The sequence below is a fragment of the Arachis hypogaea genome, chromosome 6, assembly GCF_003086295.3.
Source record: "Arachis hypogaea cultivar Tifrunner chromosome 6, arahy.Tifrunner.gnm2.J5K5, whole genome shotgun sequence".
In the NCBI taxonomy this organism is placed as follows: Eukaryota; Viridiplantae; Streptophyta; class Magnoliopsida; order Fabales; family Fabaceae; genus Arachis; species Arachis hypogaea.
In genome coordinates this window covers 6,907,336-6,925,304 of record NC_092041.1, presented here as the reverse complement: position 1 = coordinate 6,925,304, position 17,969 = coordinate 6,907,336, and the positions used below count along the sequence as shown (strand labels likewise).

At 34.4% G+C, this 17,969-nt stretch overlaps 2 protein-coding genes across 3 annotated transcripts; both read left to right on the top strand.

Moving 5' to 3' along the window:
- The first annotated feature begins 2,777 nt into the window (after positions 1-2,777).
- On the top strand, positions 2,778-7,253 carry LOC112695682 (uncharacterized). The gene is made up of 7 exons (XM_025748121.3): positions 2,778-3,248; positions 3,751-4,053; positions 4,177-4,385; positions 4,492-4,540; positions 4,656-4,745; positions 4,915-4,977; positions 5,104-7,253. Exons 1-7 carry the CDS (start codon positions 3,081-3,083, stop codon positions 6,706-6,708), a joined length of 2,487 nt encoding a protein of 828 aa, XP_025603906.1. The 5' UTR covers positions 2,778-3,080; the 3' UTR covers positions 6,709-7,253.
- Positions 7,254-9,042: 1,789 nt separating this feature from the next.
- On the top strand, positions 9,043-17,687 carry LOC112695680 (uncharacterized). 2 transcript variants are annotated; one of them, XM_025748118.3, is made up of 19 exons: positions 9,043-9,554; positions 9,664-9,781; positions 9,876-9,958; positions 10,115-10,335; positions 10,433-10,547; positions 10,646-10,728; positions 11,082-11,282; positions 11,403-11,762; positions 12,254-12,425; positions 13,251-13,442; positions 13,564-13,770; positions 13,890-13,982; positions 14,130-14,344; positions 14,419-14,985; positions 15,094-15,174; positions 15,272-15,357; positions 15,688-16,428; positions 17,000-17,150; positions 17,241-17,687. In XM_025748118.3, the coding sequence occupies exons 1-19, from the start codon at positions 9,174-9,176 to the stop codon at positions 17,302-17,304; spliced, it is 4,131 nt and encodes a 1,376-aa protein (XP_025603903.1). In that variant the 5' UTR covers positions 9,043-9,173; the 3' UTR covers positions 17,305-17,687. The 2 variants fall into 2 exon arrangements, with proteins under 2 accessions (XP_025603903.1, XP_072052720.1); XM_072196619.1 differs by having other exon boundaries at positions 9,062-9,554; positions 9,710-9,781.
- The last annotated feature ends 282 nt before the right edge of the window (positions 17,688-17,969 follow it).

Here is a 17,969-nt window from a genome sequence, read left to right as displayed (position 1 = left end):
AAATAGTTTTATAAATATTTAAAATAAAATTAAAAGTAAAATTAATATTAAAAATATTCTAATACATCAAATCATCTGTTTTTTAAGGTTTTTTTTACAAATTTTAAATACTTTTCTTCTAATGCAATCGTATATGTCTTATTTTTAATATATTATATTAAATATCAATAATAATATTAAGTGTATATCAAAATCAGTCATTATTAATATAAAATATGTATTAAAATTAAATTAAATAATATATATATTTATACATAAATATATTATTATTAATTTTTGTGTACAGATATTTTTTTTTAGTAAATCACAACAACAACCTATTTACTAATAAACACTTAAATTGCATTAAAGAGTGGTAATTTAATTTATTTTAAAAGTAAGAATGCACAATCTGTTAATTGAATTATCAAATAAATTATGGTTAACGATAGGGGCAGTAGTGGGCCGAGCTATTCGACCAAGGTTCATGATTTTACTAGACTCATTTATAAAACAGGTTAGATTTGGATTTTTTATAATATCTATTAATTAAAAAGGCTAGTTCAGAGACTTATAACAAAAGGTCTATAAAACTTGTTGAACCGATTCCTCAAAATATATTTGTGTAAAATAAATTATTCTTAGTTTAGATTTTTAACTATTCATTTATATTAAACATAAAATTAAACAAAATTAAAAATAATCAATAATAATACTAATTAATATTGTAGTTTTTTTTAAATAAAAAATTTATAAATAATAAATATAATTATAATGTGTAATTAAAGATTAATATATAAATATTTTTTTATAAATTATAAATTATAAATTTTAAAATTTATTTAATGCCAATTTGAATATTTTAAGACTATAATTTTTTAAATTCTAATTCACAACACAAAATTTTTAAATAGATTTGCAGACTTGCCGAAATTTAAATTTGCGAGGCTTGAGTTTGGTAAAAAAATTCTATAAAAAATAATAGATCTAAATTTATACCATTTATTTATATAGAGTCATCAAAACCAAAGCTCAACTCAGCTCGGTCTATTTCCATCGCTGGTTAATAGGACACATTTTATTAAGTTATAAATTGCATCGAACTACTACAAATTTTTAGTTTTAACCAATTTCAGAAAAGCGGTGTTGCAATTTTCTTGTTTCATAATAACAAACAATTCATGGTTGTGATTTATTAGAAAATTTGAGGTAAAAAATAAATTATATTTTCTAAAACTTTGAAGTATTTTTAATTATATTTAAAACCATATAGAAAGAAATTCACATTAAATTTTTTCCATTAAATATACGAAAGATATAAATACCATTACAAAAACAAACATGATACTAAAGAAATTCCTTATTAAAAGGTATATATAATGAATTATTTATATTTATTTTATTTTTGGTATTTTTTATTTTTAATATTCTAAATATAAAATGTATTATTTTATAAAGAACGAGTTAAAACCATCCAAAATCAATAGAGAACGAAATTATATTAGATTATGACTTAAATAATTTAGATTAAATTAATCTAATCGAATTTAGATCACGATGCATATTATTATTATTATTATTATTATTATTATTATTATTAAAAAATATTAGAGAACTATCAAAATTTATTTTTTTGTCACTATTTTTAGTCATTAATTAAATTTTTTTAATTTAATAATTTAGCAATATACTTTAACCTATATTTTTAAACATTAATAATTAATTGATGACAAAAAATAATAAATTTTAATGATTTTCTCATATTTCTATTATTATTATTGTTATTATTATTATTATTATTATTATTCTACTAACAAAAATTAATTTTTGATTATTTTATTTATTTCAAATTATAACTTTTAAACTATAAATTTTTAAGCTTAAATTTTAAATTATAAATTTTAATATTTAAATTTTTTAAAAAGTAAAAGCTTTTATAATTAAAAAAATTTATTAACTAATTAAAAATGAATTTTCAGTACTTTCCCATATGAATGAATGAGTCATTTTTAATTTTTTACTTGTTAGAAGTAGGGGTGTGCATGGCCCGGCCCGGCCCGAAAATCCGGCTCGGTCCCGAACACTTTTGGGGCTAATTTGGTGTGATTTCATCGGGTTTAGGGCCGGGTATGGGTCTTAAAAATAGACCCGGTCATTATTTCGGGTCGGGTCCGGGCCATATCTCGGGTCACCCGAAATCGGCCCGGTGGCCCGGTCATCATACACAATTAATATTTTGTGTTATTAGTAATGGATGATGGCTATTATTATGTGAAATTTAAGTATTATAAACTTTAATATTTTGTATTACTAGTCATTATATATAAGACTATAAGTTAATGTTTTATATTTAAAATGCATAAGACTTTAGACTAATGCATAATCTTGTGTTATTTGTATTAATTTAAATATTTAGTGTTATTAGGCAATATTAGTATTGATTATGGTTATGCTTTAATTTTAGATAAAAGTTGGTTCTTATTATATTTTTCTAAGTGAATTTTACCATGTCAAATAATAGTTGGAGTCTTGGAAATTTGGATACTTTTACATGCTAACTTACAAGAAGGTATCAAGGTAACATAATGTTAACGGCCCGGTTTTCACCCGGTTTTTACCCGATATAATCGTGGCCCGAAAGTGTATATGTTTCATTGGGTCTAGGGTCGGGTTCGGGTCTAACAAATAGGCCCGGTATATATTTCGGACCGGGTTTGGGTCACATCAAACCCGGTTTCACCCGACCCATGCACACCCCTAGTTAGAAGATATAAATAGAATAGAAGATCAATCGAACCAACCCGTAAATGATGGATTAAATATTTAATAAAAATCTATTAAGCTTAAGTTGGGTTTGGGTCTACTGTGGCGGTGGCAATTCCCCACTACCAAGTACCAACCACAGAACAAGAAGGTCCTCGGAATTTTCAATTTCTCTGTTCCTTTCCTCGTCAAAATTTTCTTCGCCCCCACGCATATCTCTGAATTAAAATATTCCATCCAAGAACATAAAGCTTCCCCTTCAATTTCAAACCCTAGAAAAAAAGCACCTAACCTTGCTTTGTGATCAAGCAGATTTAGGGTTTCTATCTTTCTTCGCGATGGAGGATTGTTGTGCCGTTTGCGCCGAGCCCTTGGAATGGGTTGCCTATGGACCTTGCATGCACCGCGATGTCTGCTCCACGTGCGTCTCTCGCCTCCGATTCATATGCCACGATCGCCGTTGCTGCATCTGCAAGACCGAATGCGACACCGTATTCGTTACCAAGGTATACATAAAATTAGTATTGCCACTCCTCCATAAACTGGATGAATCTTGAATTTTCCGTCTGTTGCCGTATTATCGTATTGCTTCTTTTTCGTTCGTCTCTGTTCACTGAATTAAGATCTTAATTGCGCCACATTGGCATGTTTTGGTTGCAATTCAAATGCTAGTCAAGTCTCTAAGTTGCAAGTGCATTGTCTACTATGGTCACTGCCACTTCCGTTGTTGTTGTCATGACTTGTTCTCAGCTAATTTTTGTTAAAGAGCATCTGATGAGAAATTCAAACATGGCATTATTGTTTTATGGATTTCTGTCGTTGAACTAATCTAGTAAATTTTTAAGTAATATTTGCTGTTACTGTTCGGAAATTGACACTACCGTTTTTTATTGGAAATTATGTACTTCAAATATGGGGCTTGATTTGTTAATTCCATGTTCTTTTAAGTGTTGTTACCTTTTGAGTTTGACGATGTTGTTGATACTCATTTTTACTGCATTCTTCCAGGCTCTAGGAGACTATACACGGATGATTAATGATTTTTCATCCTTACCCTCCGACCCAAGGGAGGGCAAGGTTGGATCATATTGGTACCATGAGGATACAAATGCATATTTCGATGATATGGACCATTACAGGATGATCAAGGCTATGTGCAGGCTTTCCTGCAGTGTATGTGACAGGATGGAGGAGCAACCACATGATGCCTCAAAGCGCCGGCAGAGGTTTAGGAATATAGAGCAGCTGAAGGGTCACTTATTCCACCGTCATAAGTTGCTTATGTGTAGCTTATGTTTGGAGGGGAGGAAGGTGAACTATAAAATACTATTGGGTTCATATAAATGTTTTTAAACGTGAACATGTGTAGTCTGATGGAAGAATTTGTAATCTGTTTTCATATTGAAGTTTTTGACCATCATGTCTATGGCATAGGTATTTATATGCGAGCAAAAGCTTTATACCAGAGCACAGTTGAATCAGCATATAAGCACAGGTGATTCAGAAGTGGATGGAAGTGAGAGTGAGAGAGGTGGTTTTATGGGGCATCCTATGTGTGAGTTCTGTAGAACCCCATTTTATGGGGATAATGAATTATACACACACATGTCTACAGAACATTATACTTGTCATATATGCCAAAGGTAGGAAACTAGGAACTATGCCATTCAAATGGGGAATATCCCTGCCTTTATATTGGTCTGAATGGATTGAAATATAAGTTTCATGCAATCTGTATATTCAATGCAGGCAGCATCCAGGACAATATGAATACTATAAGAATTATGATGACCTGGAGGTAAGATATTTGTTATTTTTTTATTTTATGTTCTTGTTAATTAAGGTGACTTGAAATTATTTTTTTTTGTTGCTTCAATCTTTAAGAATTTGTATGATCATGTCTGCTGGTGCAGATCCATTTCCGTAATGAGCACTTCTTATGTGAAGATGAAGCTTGCCTTGCTAAGAAGTTTATTGTGTTTCAATCTGAAGCAGAAATGAAGGTGCTTCCTATGACAAATAGATCTTTTTTCTGTTTTTTATCCCAAGGCTTTATTTAGGGTGGTTGGCTCTGCTATTTCTATCTAACATTGTAAATAAAATTATAAGTTGCTTTACTGTTGTGAGATTATTTCTCATTGTTAAATCTCTTTTTCTTTGTTTTTGGCTTAGAGGCATAATGCTATTGAACATGGAGGGCGAATGTCACGGTCAAAGCGTAACGCTGCTCTTCAGGCATGTACAGTGACAATCGATTCTGTTTGTTGTTGTTTTTCATTGGCAATTTGGCGTTGCTACGGCAAATAGTATATTCCTTTCTTTGTTACTCCTCTAAGTTAGCTTTTTGTTCTTCCCCTGCAGATACCGACCAGCTTTCGGTATAAGCGTAATGATCAAGACCAACGCCGCGGAAGAGGCCGCTCCTTTCGTCGTGATTTTTCTGAAAATCAACTTTCTATGGCCATTGAAGCCAGCCTGCAGATGGCTAATGCAGCGGAAACATTTCATGATCCATCATCTTCAAGTAGTGGGCAAGTTGCAGTTGATGATGGTAATGCTGATGTTGATTCTATTATTCAGCCATTTGAATCATTAGCTACATCGGGATCTGAAGCATCTGCACGATACCTCCAAGCCTTAGGACCTAACTCGAGGAATGCAGCACTAGCAGATTCATCCTTCCCTCCACTCCCACTAGCTTCCAGCAATGACCAGCAAAGGTCCAAACAGGAGTTGGAAGGTTCATCCAGTAATACCATGGCAGCACGCTTGCGTCGGCATGGGAACAGAAATGTTTCTGTAATTAATGCTGGTAATGCTTGGCCTGCACCAGGTCGTAATTCTACCCAAGCTAGACTGCAATCAAATGCTGCTCCTGGAGTGCCACGTAATTCTAGTCAGATGAAGACCGCAAATAACAGTGGACCTTCACCCTCAACTTATGCTAGTTCTATTCAGCCTACACCCAAAACTGCCCTTGCACAATCATCTGTTGGTTCTTCGCGGGACACACGTGATAATGGAAGAATGGTTCACTCTGCATCTGCTCCAAATCTCATTGAGAGCAACCCCATTGAAGCTTCAATTTCTGAGTTCCCTCCTGTTTCTGCCTCACTAGTGAGCAAGTTATCTGCAAGCACTCAGACTCCGTTGAATGTGGAAAATGTTCAGTCTGCTAACAAGTCATTGGTTGAAAAGATTCGTGGAGCTCTTGATTTTGATGAAGATAGATACACTTTGTTTAAAGACATATCTGGTCAATATCGTCAAGGCACACTTGATACGGAGACATATCTGGACTGTGTGCAGCAGTTTGGTTTGTCTCATCTTGTACCCGAAATGGCTAATTTATTGCCTGATCCTCAGAAGAAGGAAGAGCTCATTTTGTCGTACAAAAGTAGTTTGCAAAGGAATGCTTTACCAGAAAATGGATGGGTCCATGGTGGTTCTGGCATACCCTCTAAAGGTAGTAATGCTTCCAAGAAGGGTAAAGGTAAGTCTGTAGATGGTAGTGGTAGTAACTCCACAGATAGATTAGCAGATAGCTTCTTAAGCACAGTACATCAACTACAGTCAAGCTATAAATCTTCAGAAGAGAATTTGGAGGTGCTATCAAGGGGTGATTATCGAACTAACAAGGGAAAGTCAAAAATCAATCAGCAGATTGATACCAATTCGGGAAATCAACCTTTGAGAATCAGTGGGCAGACAGAGGCATCGAGTGGAATTTTATCAAATCAGAAAAAGGAGGATGCTGGTGTTGGCAGTAAACAACGTAAAAAAACTTCCAAATTTCTTAGAGTGCGACTTGGGGATGGTTCTGCTTCAGCCCTTCTTGATTTTGATAACTCTCAGACTGAGCCAGATCCTGGAACAGACCCTTTGCCAGGTAACAAGAATGACTCCGGAGGACTGCCTGTGCGAGGTGTTTGGCGAAATGGGGGAGGCCAGAGGCTCTTCAACTGAATACGGATCTGTTTCTCCATGGCCTTATAATGTGAAGTATCTCCAAGCATAAAACTGGAATAAACAGAGACTCCAGTTTTAGTTTCAGGAGTGATGATTTCAATGGTCCAATTTGAGTGGGATTCCCAAGTATAGCACGCTGGGATATGACTCTTGTTTTTGTTGAAGGTTTAATACCATTGCCTTAATGGGTGAGCCCTTTTTGTTTGGTTTGGCCGTTTAGGGTATACATTTTGATCAGCTGTCGAAATGGGGGAACGGCGAGTGCCCTCTATACTTAGGTATGTAAGTGGGGTGCCGTTTTTTTTTTTTTTTTTGGTGTGGCAATTTGCAGCAGCCTCCTCTTATCTTCTGCCATCGACTTGTCATCTACAGTTCTGTACACTCTGTAGAACTAGTAGATAAATGCCTGGATTTTTTGAGTAGTTAAGAACGGTGAATATATTGTTGGAACCAAAATTACGAGATGATGATACTTCTATGTTTGGATTTTTGTTCAGAGAAATTCTTATCTTCTCCATAGAGTAAATATTTTCCTTTCTCTACATCATTCACCTATTAATTTTTATCTCTCTTGTTTGTTTTCACTTTTTTTTTTTGAAAGTTTTAATGGATGAGATCACTTAATTATAACATTGTAATTTAAGAAATAGAATTATTTATGAGGACTTAATCTTTTCAAATTAGAGTAATGTTCAAATTACAAAGTGTTAGAACTTAGAACACTAATTATGCAAATTTACTCAAGTCTATAAATTTTCAATCATGACTATTTTGTCTTTAGATTTTGTTATTTCAAATGTTGGCTCTTTAAATTTCAGTTATTACCCAGAGCAACATGATTTTCCCTGCATCTACAACATTACAAATTATATCAGATAAAAGACTAAAAAGAGAGTTTTTACTAGCAAATGTATATCCCAAGTCCATTCTAGTATTTACTATTGAATTTAAAATGAAAATTAACGTACATAATATAACATGCAAGAAGAAATTTGGGGTCGCAGAATTAAACTGAAAAAATAGAAGAAACAAATATAACATTGCAACTGATTTGTGATTTGCGAGAATAAAATCTATTTGAAGGGTCATTATAAGAATATGAGAAATTTATGGAATTAAAATATATTTTTTTAAAAAATATTATTCATATACCAAACAATTTTGACATTTGTATAAAAATATAGTTAGTACAAATTAATTGTATACTTAAATTATTTTTAATTAACAAAATTAAAAAACCCATTTAATTACTAAAAAAATAATATCAAAATAAATTTTAGTATAATACTATAAAAAATATACATGTATCCAGTGGCGGAGCTTGAAACGAAATTTTGGAGGGAGGGCAGATAGAAGATAATTGTCAAGATGCTTTTGATATGAATCTCATTTAAAATAAGCTCGTTTAACCTCATCTCTCTGATTTGGGTAATATTGTCAAATTTGAAGTTATTTTTCAGGGTATCATTATAAAGAATTAAGGTCAAACTCATCAGATGTAACTCTTTAAACTTTTGAAGATTGTATCTTACTTTCTTCGTGATTCATTAAAGTAGAAAAACTATCTACAGGTGTTGATATTGTAAAAGTTATATGTTTTCCTTCTTGAATATTAGCCTTCTTCTTAAAAAATGCATCATCAACTCTTTGATTTTTTATGACTATTTTATATAAAAATTTGAATATATATCCGATAAAATATGTAAAAAAAAAAATAGAAGAACAAATATTAAAATTTATAATATTTATTAAATTTTTTTTATCAATTTATACACATACAATAATATCAATACTTATTGAATATTTTAATATTTTTTATCATATAAAAAATTAAATTAAATAAACAGTAAAATATAAATTAATATTAAATTACATAAATAAAAAATACCTAATTTTTTATATTTGAACGCAAAGGTAAATGAAATATTGCTTATTGAATAGAGAGCTACGAAATGCGAATATACTCAATTTAGTCTAAATCCAATATGTTTTGAATATTTAAAATTAAAAATTATTATGCAATAAAAACAAGAGATGAAGATTAAATTTTGGTATTTTAAATTATAATAAAATATTTGAGCCAACTGAACTATTTTTTATTTTTTAAAAAAGTATTATTAATTTTTTAATAAAAATTTGGAGGATCATGGCCACTTTTATCTGAACTAAGCTCCACTGCATGTATCAGAATTATTTTTAAAAATATAAAAACAAGTATGTGCACCCAAACACAAAAAAAAAAAAATTTCTTTGTTTAGTTTATTTCAGTAAAAAAAAAAAAAGTCGCTCGGTGCTTCGTAACCGGAGCCACCTTACAAATTCATGGCCGAGGGAAAAATGGTCCAAACTTGTAAAACCCTGAATTCTTCAATTCAGTCGCTCTTAAACCCTTTCTAAGCTCCTGACCAATAAAAGAAATAAGAAAACTTATTACGCTTAAAGCTTCGTTCTGAAACTCATCAATGGTGGAAGAGGAGCATCAGAACTTGAGCAAATGGCGCTTGGAGCGCGGCCCTTACCTTGGAGACATTTCGGCTCTGTGTTTACTTCGCATCCCCAATCACTCTCTTCCTCTTCTTCTAGCTGGTTTAGGATCTGAGATTCTTCTCTACGACTTAGAACTCGCAAAGATTCTGAGATCCTTCTCTGTCTTCCAAGGCATCCGCGTCCATGGCATCGCCACCTCTCAAGACACTCTTCACTCTGTAGTTGCCGTGTTTGGCGAAACGAGGCTCAAGCTTTTCAGCTTCTCATACGACGCCGTTTCTGAGTCCCCGCAGCTGAACCTGATTCAGTTGTTGCCCAAGTTTCCTCACTGGGTTTTGGATGTTTGCTTTCTCACGGTACTCTCCACCATATTTCTAGCATTTCGTTAATGTCTTCGTAGTTATTTCTGTTATTCTTACTTATCTTCCTTTCTTGCTTGCTTGCCTCTTTGTAATTGGGTAGTAGGGTTGTTTAGCTCATTCCAATGTGGAGAGCCATTTTCTTGCTGTAGGATCTAGCGACAATTCAGTTCACGTTTGGGACATCTCCAACTCTTGTACGGTTCTCAAGGTTCAATCTTCAGGTTGGTTTGTTTACTACTACGACATGGCTTTGATTCCTTTCTTTATTGACTTTGGTTTTTAGCTATTGAGATTATATCTGTAATTGGATCATAGTGCGGTGCCTTTTGTACTCGATGCGACTATGGGGTCACAATCTTCAAGCTCTCCGTGTTGCATCTGGCACAATATTTAATGAGGTAAGGATCAGGGATTGATTCATGTTGAACATTCATGATTGCAAAGTTTCGCATAAAGCATGCTACTATTCTGATGAAAATTTCTTTTGGCATGTTGCTTAATGTCTTTGGATTTTTATTTTATTTTAACTACTCTAAAATGTTTGGTTTGGGAAGATTATTGTTTGGAAAGTGGCCCCTCAGCTTGATAAGTGTTCATCAAGCTTCGGAGAAGACAATGATCGTCAGAGCATTTCATTATGCAATTGCTGTATGTTCAAAGATCAACTTTATGGGGCTGTTCATGTATGTAAACTTATTGGACATGAAGGTTCAATCTTCCGAATAGCATGGTCGTCTTGTGGCTCTAAACTGGTATCTGTCTCTGATGACCGTAGGTGAGTTTGTCTCTTTAAGTCCTATTGTGGGACGTTTTTATGTTTATTCTTTGAAAACAATGCACTTCATGATTAGTCTCTCTGTTCTTTAATGTAGTGCACGTGTCTGGGCAGTTCCTATTGAAGTGGAAGATTTTACGCGGCATGATCCCACTGCCCTTGTCTTATTCGGACATAATGCTCGAGTTTGGGATTGTTGCATTGCTGATCACGTAAACCAATCATTGTTGTTCAGTTTTCAATTTTTCTCAAGGTACATAGGCAAAGCAAAATTAATGCAATGGTCCTCTTTTTGTATGGATTTGTGCAGTTGATTGTCACTGCCAGTGAGGATTGTACGTGTCGTCTATGGGGAGTTGATGGTGAACAACTGCAAGTCATTAAGGAGCACATGTAAGTTAAAACACCAATCCTTGATCTTTGTAAGTTAAATTTCTAATTGTTGGCTTTTGGGTTTTGTGTGGCTCTAAACAAACAGCCATTGAAGATAATTGATTATCTTAACTCCTGAATTCTGTGAACTGAAGGATTTCCATAACCCTTAGTGGTTATACCCTGCAATATTAGCATGCAACCGCTTCACAAAAAATTATACATGAATGCTACACTACTACTTAGGTTGCCTTATCTATTTGGTTTTTATGACACCAAATTTTTCCTGCCTTTCATGCATGCCTTTCAATTCTTATGTTATTATTTAATGAAGATAGGGCAATAATGGAGTGTGTGAATTCTTTGTTATGTAGAGGGAGGGGTATATGGAGATGTATGTATGACCCAAATTCGGCACTTCTCATAACGGCTGGGTTTGACTCAGCTATCAGAGTGCATCAGCCTCATGCTTCTGTATCCAGCGGATTGGCAGCAGCACCAGGCCCTCCTGACAGGGCAGAGACATTTTCCATTTGCATCCCTAATGTGTTGGATCGTATTGGACTCATGGACAGGTAGGGTTGTTAAATGTGATGCTCACCTTAGATACCTACTTCAGAATTGTCAACTCAATTTGGGACACCTTTGTTACCAATTTTAGTATTGTTTAACTTTTCCTATCTTGTTTGTTGCAGCAAGAGTGAATATGTACGTTGTTTACGTCTTGCCTCTCAGGACAGTCTTTATGTTGCCACAAATCATGGTTTTCTTTACCATGCTAAATTCATTGGTGCAAGAGGTGCTCAGTGGAAGCAACTTGTTCAGGTCAGCAATGGGGCTCAAATTATCTGTATGGATTTATTGTCTAAGGACTCAATTGAACTTGACTGCGGTGCTGACAATTGGGTTGCTATTGGAGATGGTAAAGGAAATATGACAGTTATTGGAGTTACTGATAATGGTTGTACTCCTACAGTGAGACTAAACTTCACCTGGTCAGCTGACATGGAGAGACGGCTCTTGGGTACCTATTGGTGCAAATCTCTGGGATGCAGGTAATGACCTGTATCTTTAAACAATACTGTGTAACCTACTGACAAGATTAGGAGCCAGTGCAGAGATACATGAATCTAGTTAATGAGGTGTTAACCTTTGCTTCTTTGGTCACTCCTTGACAAGTATCCTGGCCTTGCAATTCATTAGGGATAACCTATATTAAGAAACTTCAACGAGGGAATAGAAATTTACTTATTGATAAGTTAACTTGCATGACTTCATTAATTTCTTTGGTTCACACTTAACAGGCCCTAGTATCAATGTGTTAAGCTACATAGTCATCCCATGGTTTCATCTTACCATGCATATTGTGTTGTGCAATCAGATTGGAGATCCTGATACGTTATAATATTCTTAGTTTACCCCTTCTGGTTTTGCATATACTTGTGCATAAATACTTATATTTTTTGTGTTTCCTATTCCTTTCACTGTGTTTCAAATTCAAGTTAATAAAAGGATTATCTTTACATGATGATGCAAAAATTTGTAGGTATGTCTTCACAGCTGATCCTAGAGGAACATTGAAACTATGGAGGTTGCCTGATCCCCCACAATCTAGCCTCGCAGGCTCCATGAAGAGTAATAGTGCATCACATATAGCAGATTTCATATCAAATTTTGGAATGCGGCTAATGTGTTTGGATGCTTGCGTGGAAGGAGAGGTATGATTATCTGTCTCCTGTCTTCCAGGGGTAACTTGGTGGAGTTTGAAGTGTTCAGCATTGCTTCTTCATGTTGTCTGGTAGAATATAAGCTAATTGGTAGAATCGGACATTCTGACTTCGTCTACATTTGTTTAAGCTTTTAAATAGTGCTTTTATGATATAGCTTTTCCGTCGAACTCTTATAACTTATGAGGAAAGCATTTATTTTGTCTCTCTTTTTCTTATATATATATATATATATATATATATATATAAAATAAGACTGTGACCCTTAATGCATTAAATGAAAATAACAACTTTTGGGTAGAGATGGAGTTGGACTTTCAAGTTGCGTTTGGAAGGGAGATAGAGACTAAGAGATTGAGACTGGGAAAAAGAGACTAAATTAAGTTTCTGTATTGTGTTTGGTGTAAAATATACTAGACTGAGTTATGTCTTAGTAATATGTTTAGTTTAAGATAAATATGGAGATTGAAGGGTAGATTTGAAATTTGAAAAGTTAAATGAGAGTATTTTTGAGAAGAAATGTTATTAAAGTTTTATTCTCCGTCCCTAAAAATTTCAGTCTCCTGTGTTCCCACTTTCTAAAGATACTGAAGAGACTGAAAGTGTCTCGGAACTGAAATTTTAGTTCCAGTCTCTGATCACCAAATACAATACTGAGTCCTAGGATCTGAAAACAAATGTACCTTATATGACATTTTCAAAATTTCAAGAACAATAAGGAATTGGGACATCTTCGGATATTTTTCATTTTCAGAGATGTTACCAAATTTAAAAATAGAAAATTCATCTGGAATCTGAATATCAAATTTTATGCAGATCCTAGTGTGTGGAGATGTACGTGGTAATATGGTTGTGTTCCCTTTGCCAAAGAATCTGGTGCTTGGCACATCATTAGTACAAGAAGGGAAGATAACTCCGGCAAATCATTTCAAAGGGATTCATGGTATATCAAGTGTGTCTAGTGTTTCTGTGACTAAGCTTGGTCATAATCAGCTTGAGATAAGCTCAGTAAGTTTGATTATTCAGGTTCCTATTGAAGAGTATTGTTAATATGCAGGCCAGGAAACAGAACTGCAAATATTGACTAGCCATAATTTGAATACAATTTCTGATTTTTATTCATGTTCAGACCGGAGCAGACGGATGTATATGCTATCTAGAATATGATAGAGATATGCGTACTTTGCAATTCATGGGGTTGAAACAGGTGAAAGAGTTGAGTTTGATTGAAAATGTTTCTGCGAATAACAACTCTGTTGGTACATTATCTGGCGGTTATGCAGCTGGTTTTGCATCAGTTGATTTCATAGTGTGGAACTTAGTTAATGAGAGTAAGGTACTTTGACTATCTTTTTCCTCTAGTCTGGTCAATTAATATTTGCTTTTGTTTCTCTGTTTCGCATCACATTACTTCTTGCTCTAGCTGTTATGATCAACTGCATACATTGTCTGCAGGTGGTGAAAATTCCATGCGGTGGATGGCGCCGTCCTCACTCCTACTATCTAGGTGATATACCAGAGAAGGAAAATTGCTTTGCCTTTGTCAAGGTTTTCTTGATGCTTTGAACTCTTAATTATTGAGAAACACAACTAAACAATTTGCATATCTTTAAACTTTTTTGTGTCTTAAAGCACCTGAATATGGCCATCAGATCTTTCTTTAAACATATCAGTCAACAATGACAATTATTACAGGATGAAATGATACATATCCATAGACACTGGATTCATGATAAAGGTGAGAAGATATATCCTCAGAGGTTACATTTGCAATTTCATGGGAGAGAGATACATTCCTTGTGCTTTATCTCTGAAGATATACTCCCTGGAGATTCTTATAAGCATACCTTATTTTCTAAATTAAGTTGGATTGCAACTGGATGCGAGGATGGAACTGTGAGATTGACTTTGTAAGTACTGTCTGCTGTCTGGTTGAGCTGGATTGAATACCTTATTAAACACCTAATGTGTCTATTTGATTTAGGTACTCTCCAGATATTGAAAATTGGTCCATGTCAAAACTGCTTGGTGAACATGTTGGAGGATCAGCTGTAAGATCAATTAGTTGTGTGTCAAAACTGCATACCTTTTCACCAAGTACTACTGATGTACCCGGTGGAAATGGTGAACTGAATGCTGCTGTTGAGGGTGAAGATAATCTAACCTTACTCATATCTGTGGGTGCAAAGCGTGTGGTAACTTCTTGGCTACTGAAATATCAGAAGCAGAGTGACAAAAATGACCTTTTAATTGATCATCAGTATAATTCAAAAGGAGTTGATCAATTTTTGTCAAGCTTGCCCTCATCAATGACATTCCAGTGGCTTTCTACTGATATGCCAGCAAGATATTCGATTACCCAGAAATATCCGGAAAATGCTCCCGAGAATGTAGTAAGTGCTGCTGAACAAGTTTCTAATACAGAGGTTGATGGTAGACCTGGATCTCTGTTGAATGAAAGGGGAATGATGAACTCAATCAAAGATAAACATGAGGATGACTGGAGATATCTTGCTGTTACTGCTTTTCTTGTTAAATGTGTGGGTTCCAGGTAGAAGAAACACCAATTTGTTACTTGATTCTATTTCCGGTGAACTCTGAACATAATTTCATGGGGAAAAAAAAATCTCAAACTTACTTCCATGTTAATACTTTTCAGGATATCTGTTTGTTTTGTTGTTGTTGCCTGTTCAGATGCTACACTTGTGTTACGGTCTTTAGTTTTGCCCTTCCGCCTATGGTATATACAGTTGCTCCTACCTAACTCTTATCATAATGTTGTTCCATGCTTTTTAATCATTTGTTATGTTTTAACATGGCTCCCTTTCCGTTGGCAGGTTTGATGTTGCTTTGTTAGTTCCCTTACTAGCCCCAGTCTTGTCATTGCAGCATATAATTTTCCCCATATCTAGGCCTTTTAAAGGTGAGTATTTTCCTGATGTGAGGCTGGAAAATGTTCTGTACCACCTGTTTCATTCCTTTTATTGTGAATCTGGAAGTTTGTTTATTACAATACTCTTTATTAGTTTGTCTTTTATGAATATTTAGGCAGTTGTTTTGTAATTAGGTATTATTTTGTGGCATGTTTAGTGTGTGACAATGCCAAACTAGAATTAAGAAGATTATGGCATTCCTATCTCACATTTCACTCTGCACACTAGAATAATTTTAGATGTCCTTGTACATCTTTTTGTCAAATATCTAATTTCCTGGTTTAATTTTGCTTGTATTGTGTCTTTACTTTCTTCTGCAGAAAACACTCAATTTGGAAATGCTTATATTGCAATCAGTGGATCTACTGATGGGAGCATTGCTTTTTGGGACCTGACTGATAGTGTTGAAGCTTTTATGCAGAGGATTTCTGTTTGTAATGTAGAGAATTTCTTTGATTGTCAGAAACGCCCACAATCAGGGAGAGGAAGTCAGGGTGGTAGATGGTGGAGATCATTGAGCAGTGGTTTGTCAAAGAAAAGGCAGCCCAGTGATCAGGTAACCTCAAAAGCAAAAGATGAAACCAAAAGCATCTGTCATGCTGACACTGTTAGTGGTGACTCTTCAATAACAAATGGATCCGAAGACAGCAAAATGGGTTGTTCCCAAACCACGCAAACAGCTTTCCCTAAGTCGGAGATTAAAACTGATAATTCCTTGGTGGAAATATGTGAAATACAGCCTCTACGCCTTTTGCAAAATATTCATCAATCTGGAGTCAATTGTCTCCATGTTTCAGAGATAAAAGGTGGCCAAAACAACAATAGTTGCAATGTATATAGTATAGTTAGTGGTGGTGATGATCAGGCACTTCATCATCTTACCGTTGAACTATCACTTAAGTCAACAAATTCAGATAATGGGGTTGTGACTCCAGAAATAAGATATTGGACCTCTGGACCTGAATATGAGGACATAAGTTTTCAAAGTTGGAGCAAGAGTTATGGAATCAGGTTCTTAAATTATGTGAAAATTCCTTCGGCCCACAGCTCTTCAGTCAAAGGTTAGATACCATTTAATTATTCATCTTAAAAGAAAACTCCTCTTAAGTGAGGTTGCTTCGCTAGGTAGCAAGGATGTATCCATCCATGGACCCCAATTTAATTTAGAAAGCATTCTTATTTTGACCTACCTAATTTAAAGGTGAATCTATCCTTCAGAGTAAATAATTAAATATACTTCAAAAGGAGCGTTTTCATTCTCGTCAGTATGAATATGCAATTTTACTTTCTTTGAAGAAAAGTTGGCATGTTAGGTGATATTTGTTAGACTAGTGCTTCCTTGTTTTTATTTTTTTCCCTAGAAAATTTTCATTTACTTCCTCTAGCATTTTCTCTCACCCTAAATCTTAAATCTATGATTCCTTTTATAGATATTCATGCTTACAAGAATACTCTTTCGTTTGAAATGATTTTCCAAGAGATTAGCATTTGCTTTTAATTGACTAGATAATAAAATATTTATGACCTCTGCAAAACCATACCCATTGTAAAGCTGACAAGTGATAACCATGAAATGCTTATGGAAATTCTGTTTTCAAGAAGTTTAATCATCGGTAGCATTTGTTTGTGAAGGTGTGTGGACGGATGGGTCTTGGGTGTTTTCAACCGGACTTGATCAGCGAGTCAGATGCTGGCGACTTCATGACAGTAAACTCGTCGAGCATGCACATCTAATAGTTAGTGTACCAGAGCCAGAAGCATTATCTGCTAGAGCCTGTGTCAGGTGATTGTTAAATATCAGAATATGACAGGACAATATTGAGTGATGCATCATCTTATTCTTTCACCTGACTCTGGTTTGTATCATATGTAGGAACCATTATCAGATTGCTGTTGCTGGCAGAGGGATGCAAATAGTTGACTTTTCAGTATCATAACATTATACTCATGTCTGGTGAAGAATGAAATTTTACATTAGAACAGTTTATGGAGGTAATTTTTCTGCTCCTCGTTAATATCAACCTAGACCTACCAGATATCACTACTATGAGTCAATGGTCCTTAGTTGCTCCATGTACTCAAAAAATAATATTTTGATACGAGTAGCTGTTCATTTTATTGGATTGCTGATGCAATGTTTGCATATTGGGTGGACAGAGTTAAAACCAAGGTTGTTTTGTTGTAATTTTGGGGGTGGGTGGGTCAGTTGAGGAGGGAAATTCTACAAATGTGTATTATTTATTTATTTAGATGAAAATGTCATGTTATATATATTGTCATTTGATTATATCAAATCCTAAGTGATACCGTGTTGATCCCACTATTCTTTTTTAATATATCATGATCATTATCATCGTCATTAATTCATTATTATTAAATATCATCATATAATGAGCCCTCGGCCTAAATAATAAAACAAAAACATAGCGGCAATGCTTTCCATGAATTGATTACTAATTATAAAAATCTTTATAAGTAATTCCCCCCACCCCACCCCCACCAACATTATGATAAATGAAGATTTCCCAATTATTATCTAAAATGTAGATAATATTTAAAGATAATAATTGTTGCTTATATAAAGACGTCTTTATAAAAAAAT

Bases quoted from the DNA above. Each gene is read 5' to 3' on its own strand.
- LOC112695682 (XM_025748121.3), top strand. From the start codon at position 3,081: ATGGAGGATTGTTGTGCCGTTTGCGCCGAGCCCTTGGAATGGGTTGCC. The intron at 3,249-3,750 runs GTATACATAAAA...GCATTCTTCCAG, and splicing joins ACACCGTATTCGTTACCAAG to GCTCTAGGAGACTATACACG. The intron at 4,386-4,491 runs GTAGGAAACTAG...TATTCAATGCAG, and splicing joins ACTTGTCATATATGCCAAAG to GCAGCATCCAGGACAATATG.
- LOC112695680 (XM_025748118.3), top strand. From the start codon at position 9,174: ATGGTGGAAGAGGAGCATCAGAACTTGAGCAAATGGCGCTTGGAGCGC. The intron at 11,283-11,402 runs GTAGGGTTGTTA...TGTTTGTTGCAG, and splicing joins CGTATTGGACTCATGGACAG to CAAGAGTGAATATGTACGTT. The intron at 11,763-12,253 runs GTAATGACCTGT...AAAAATTTGTAG, and splicing joins TGCAAATCTCTGGGATGCAG to GTATGTCTTCACAGCTGATC.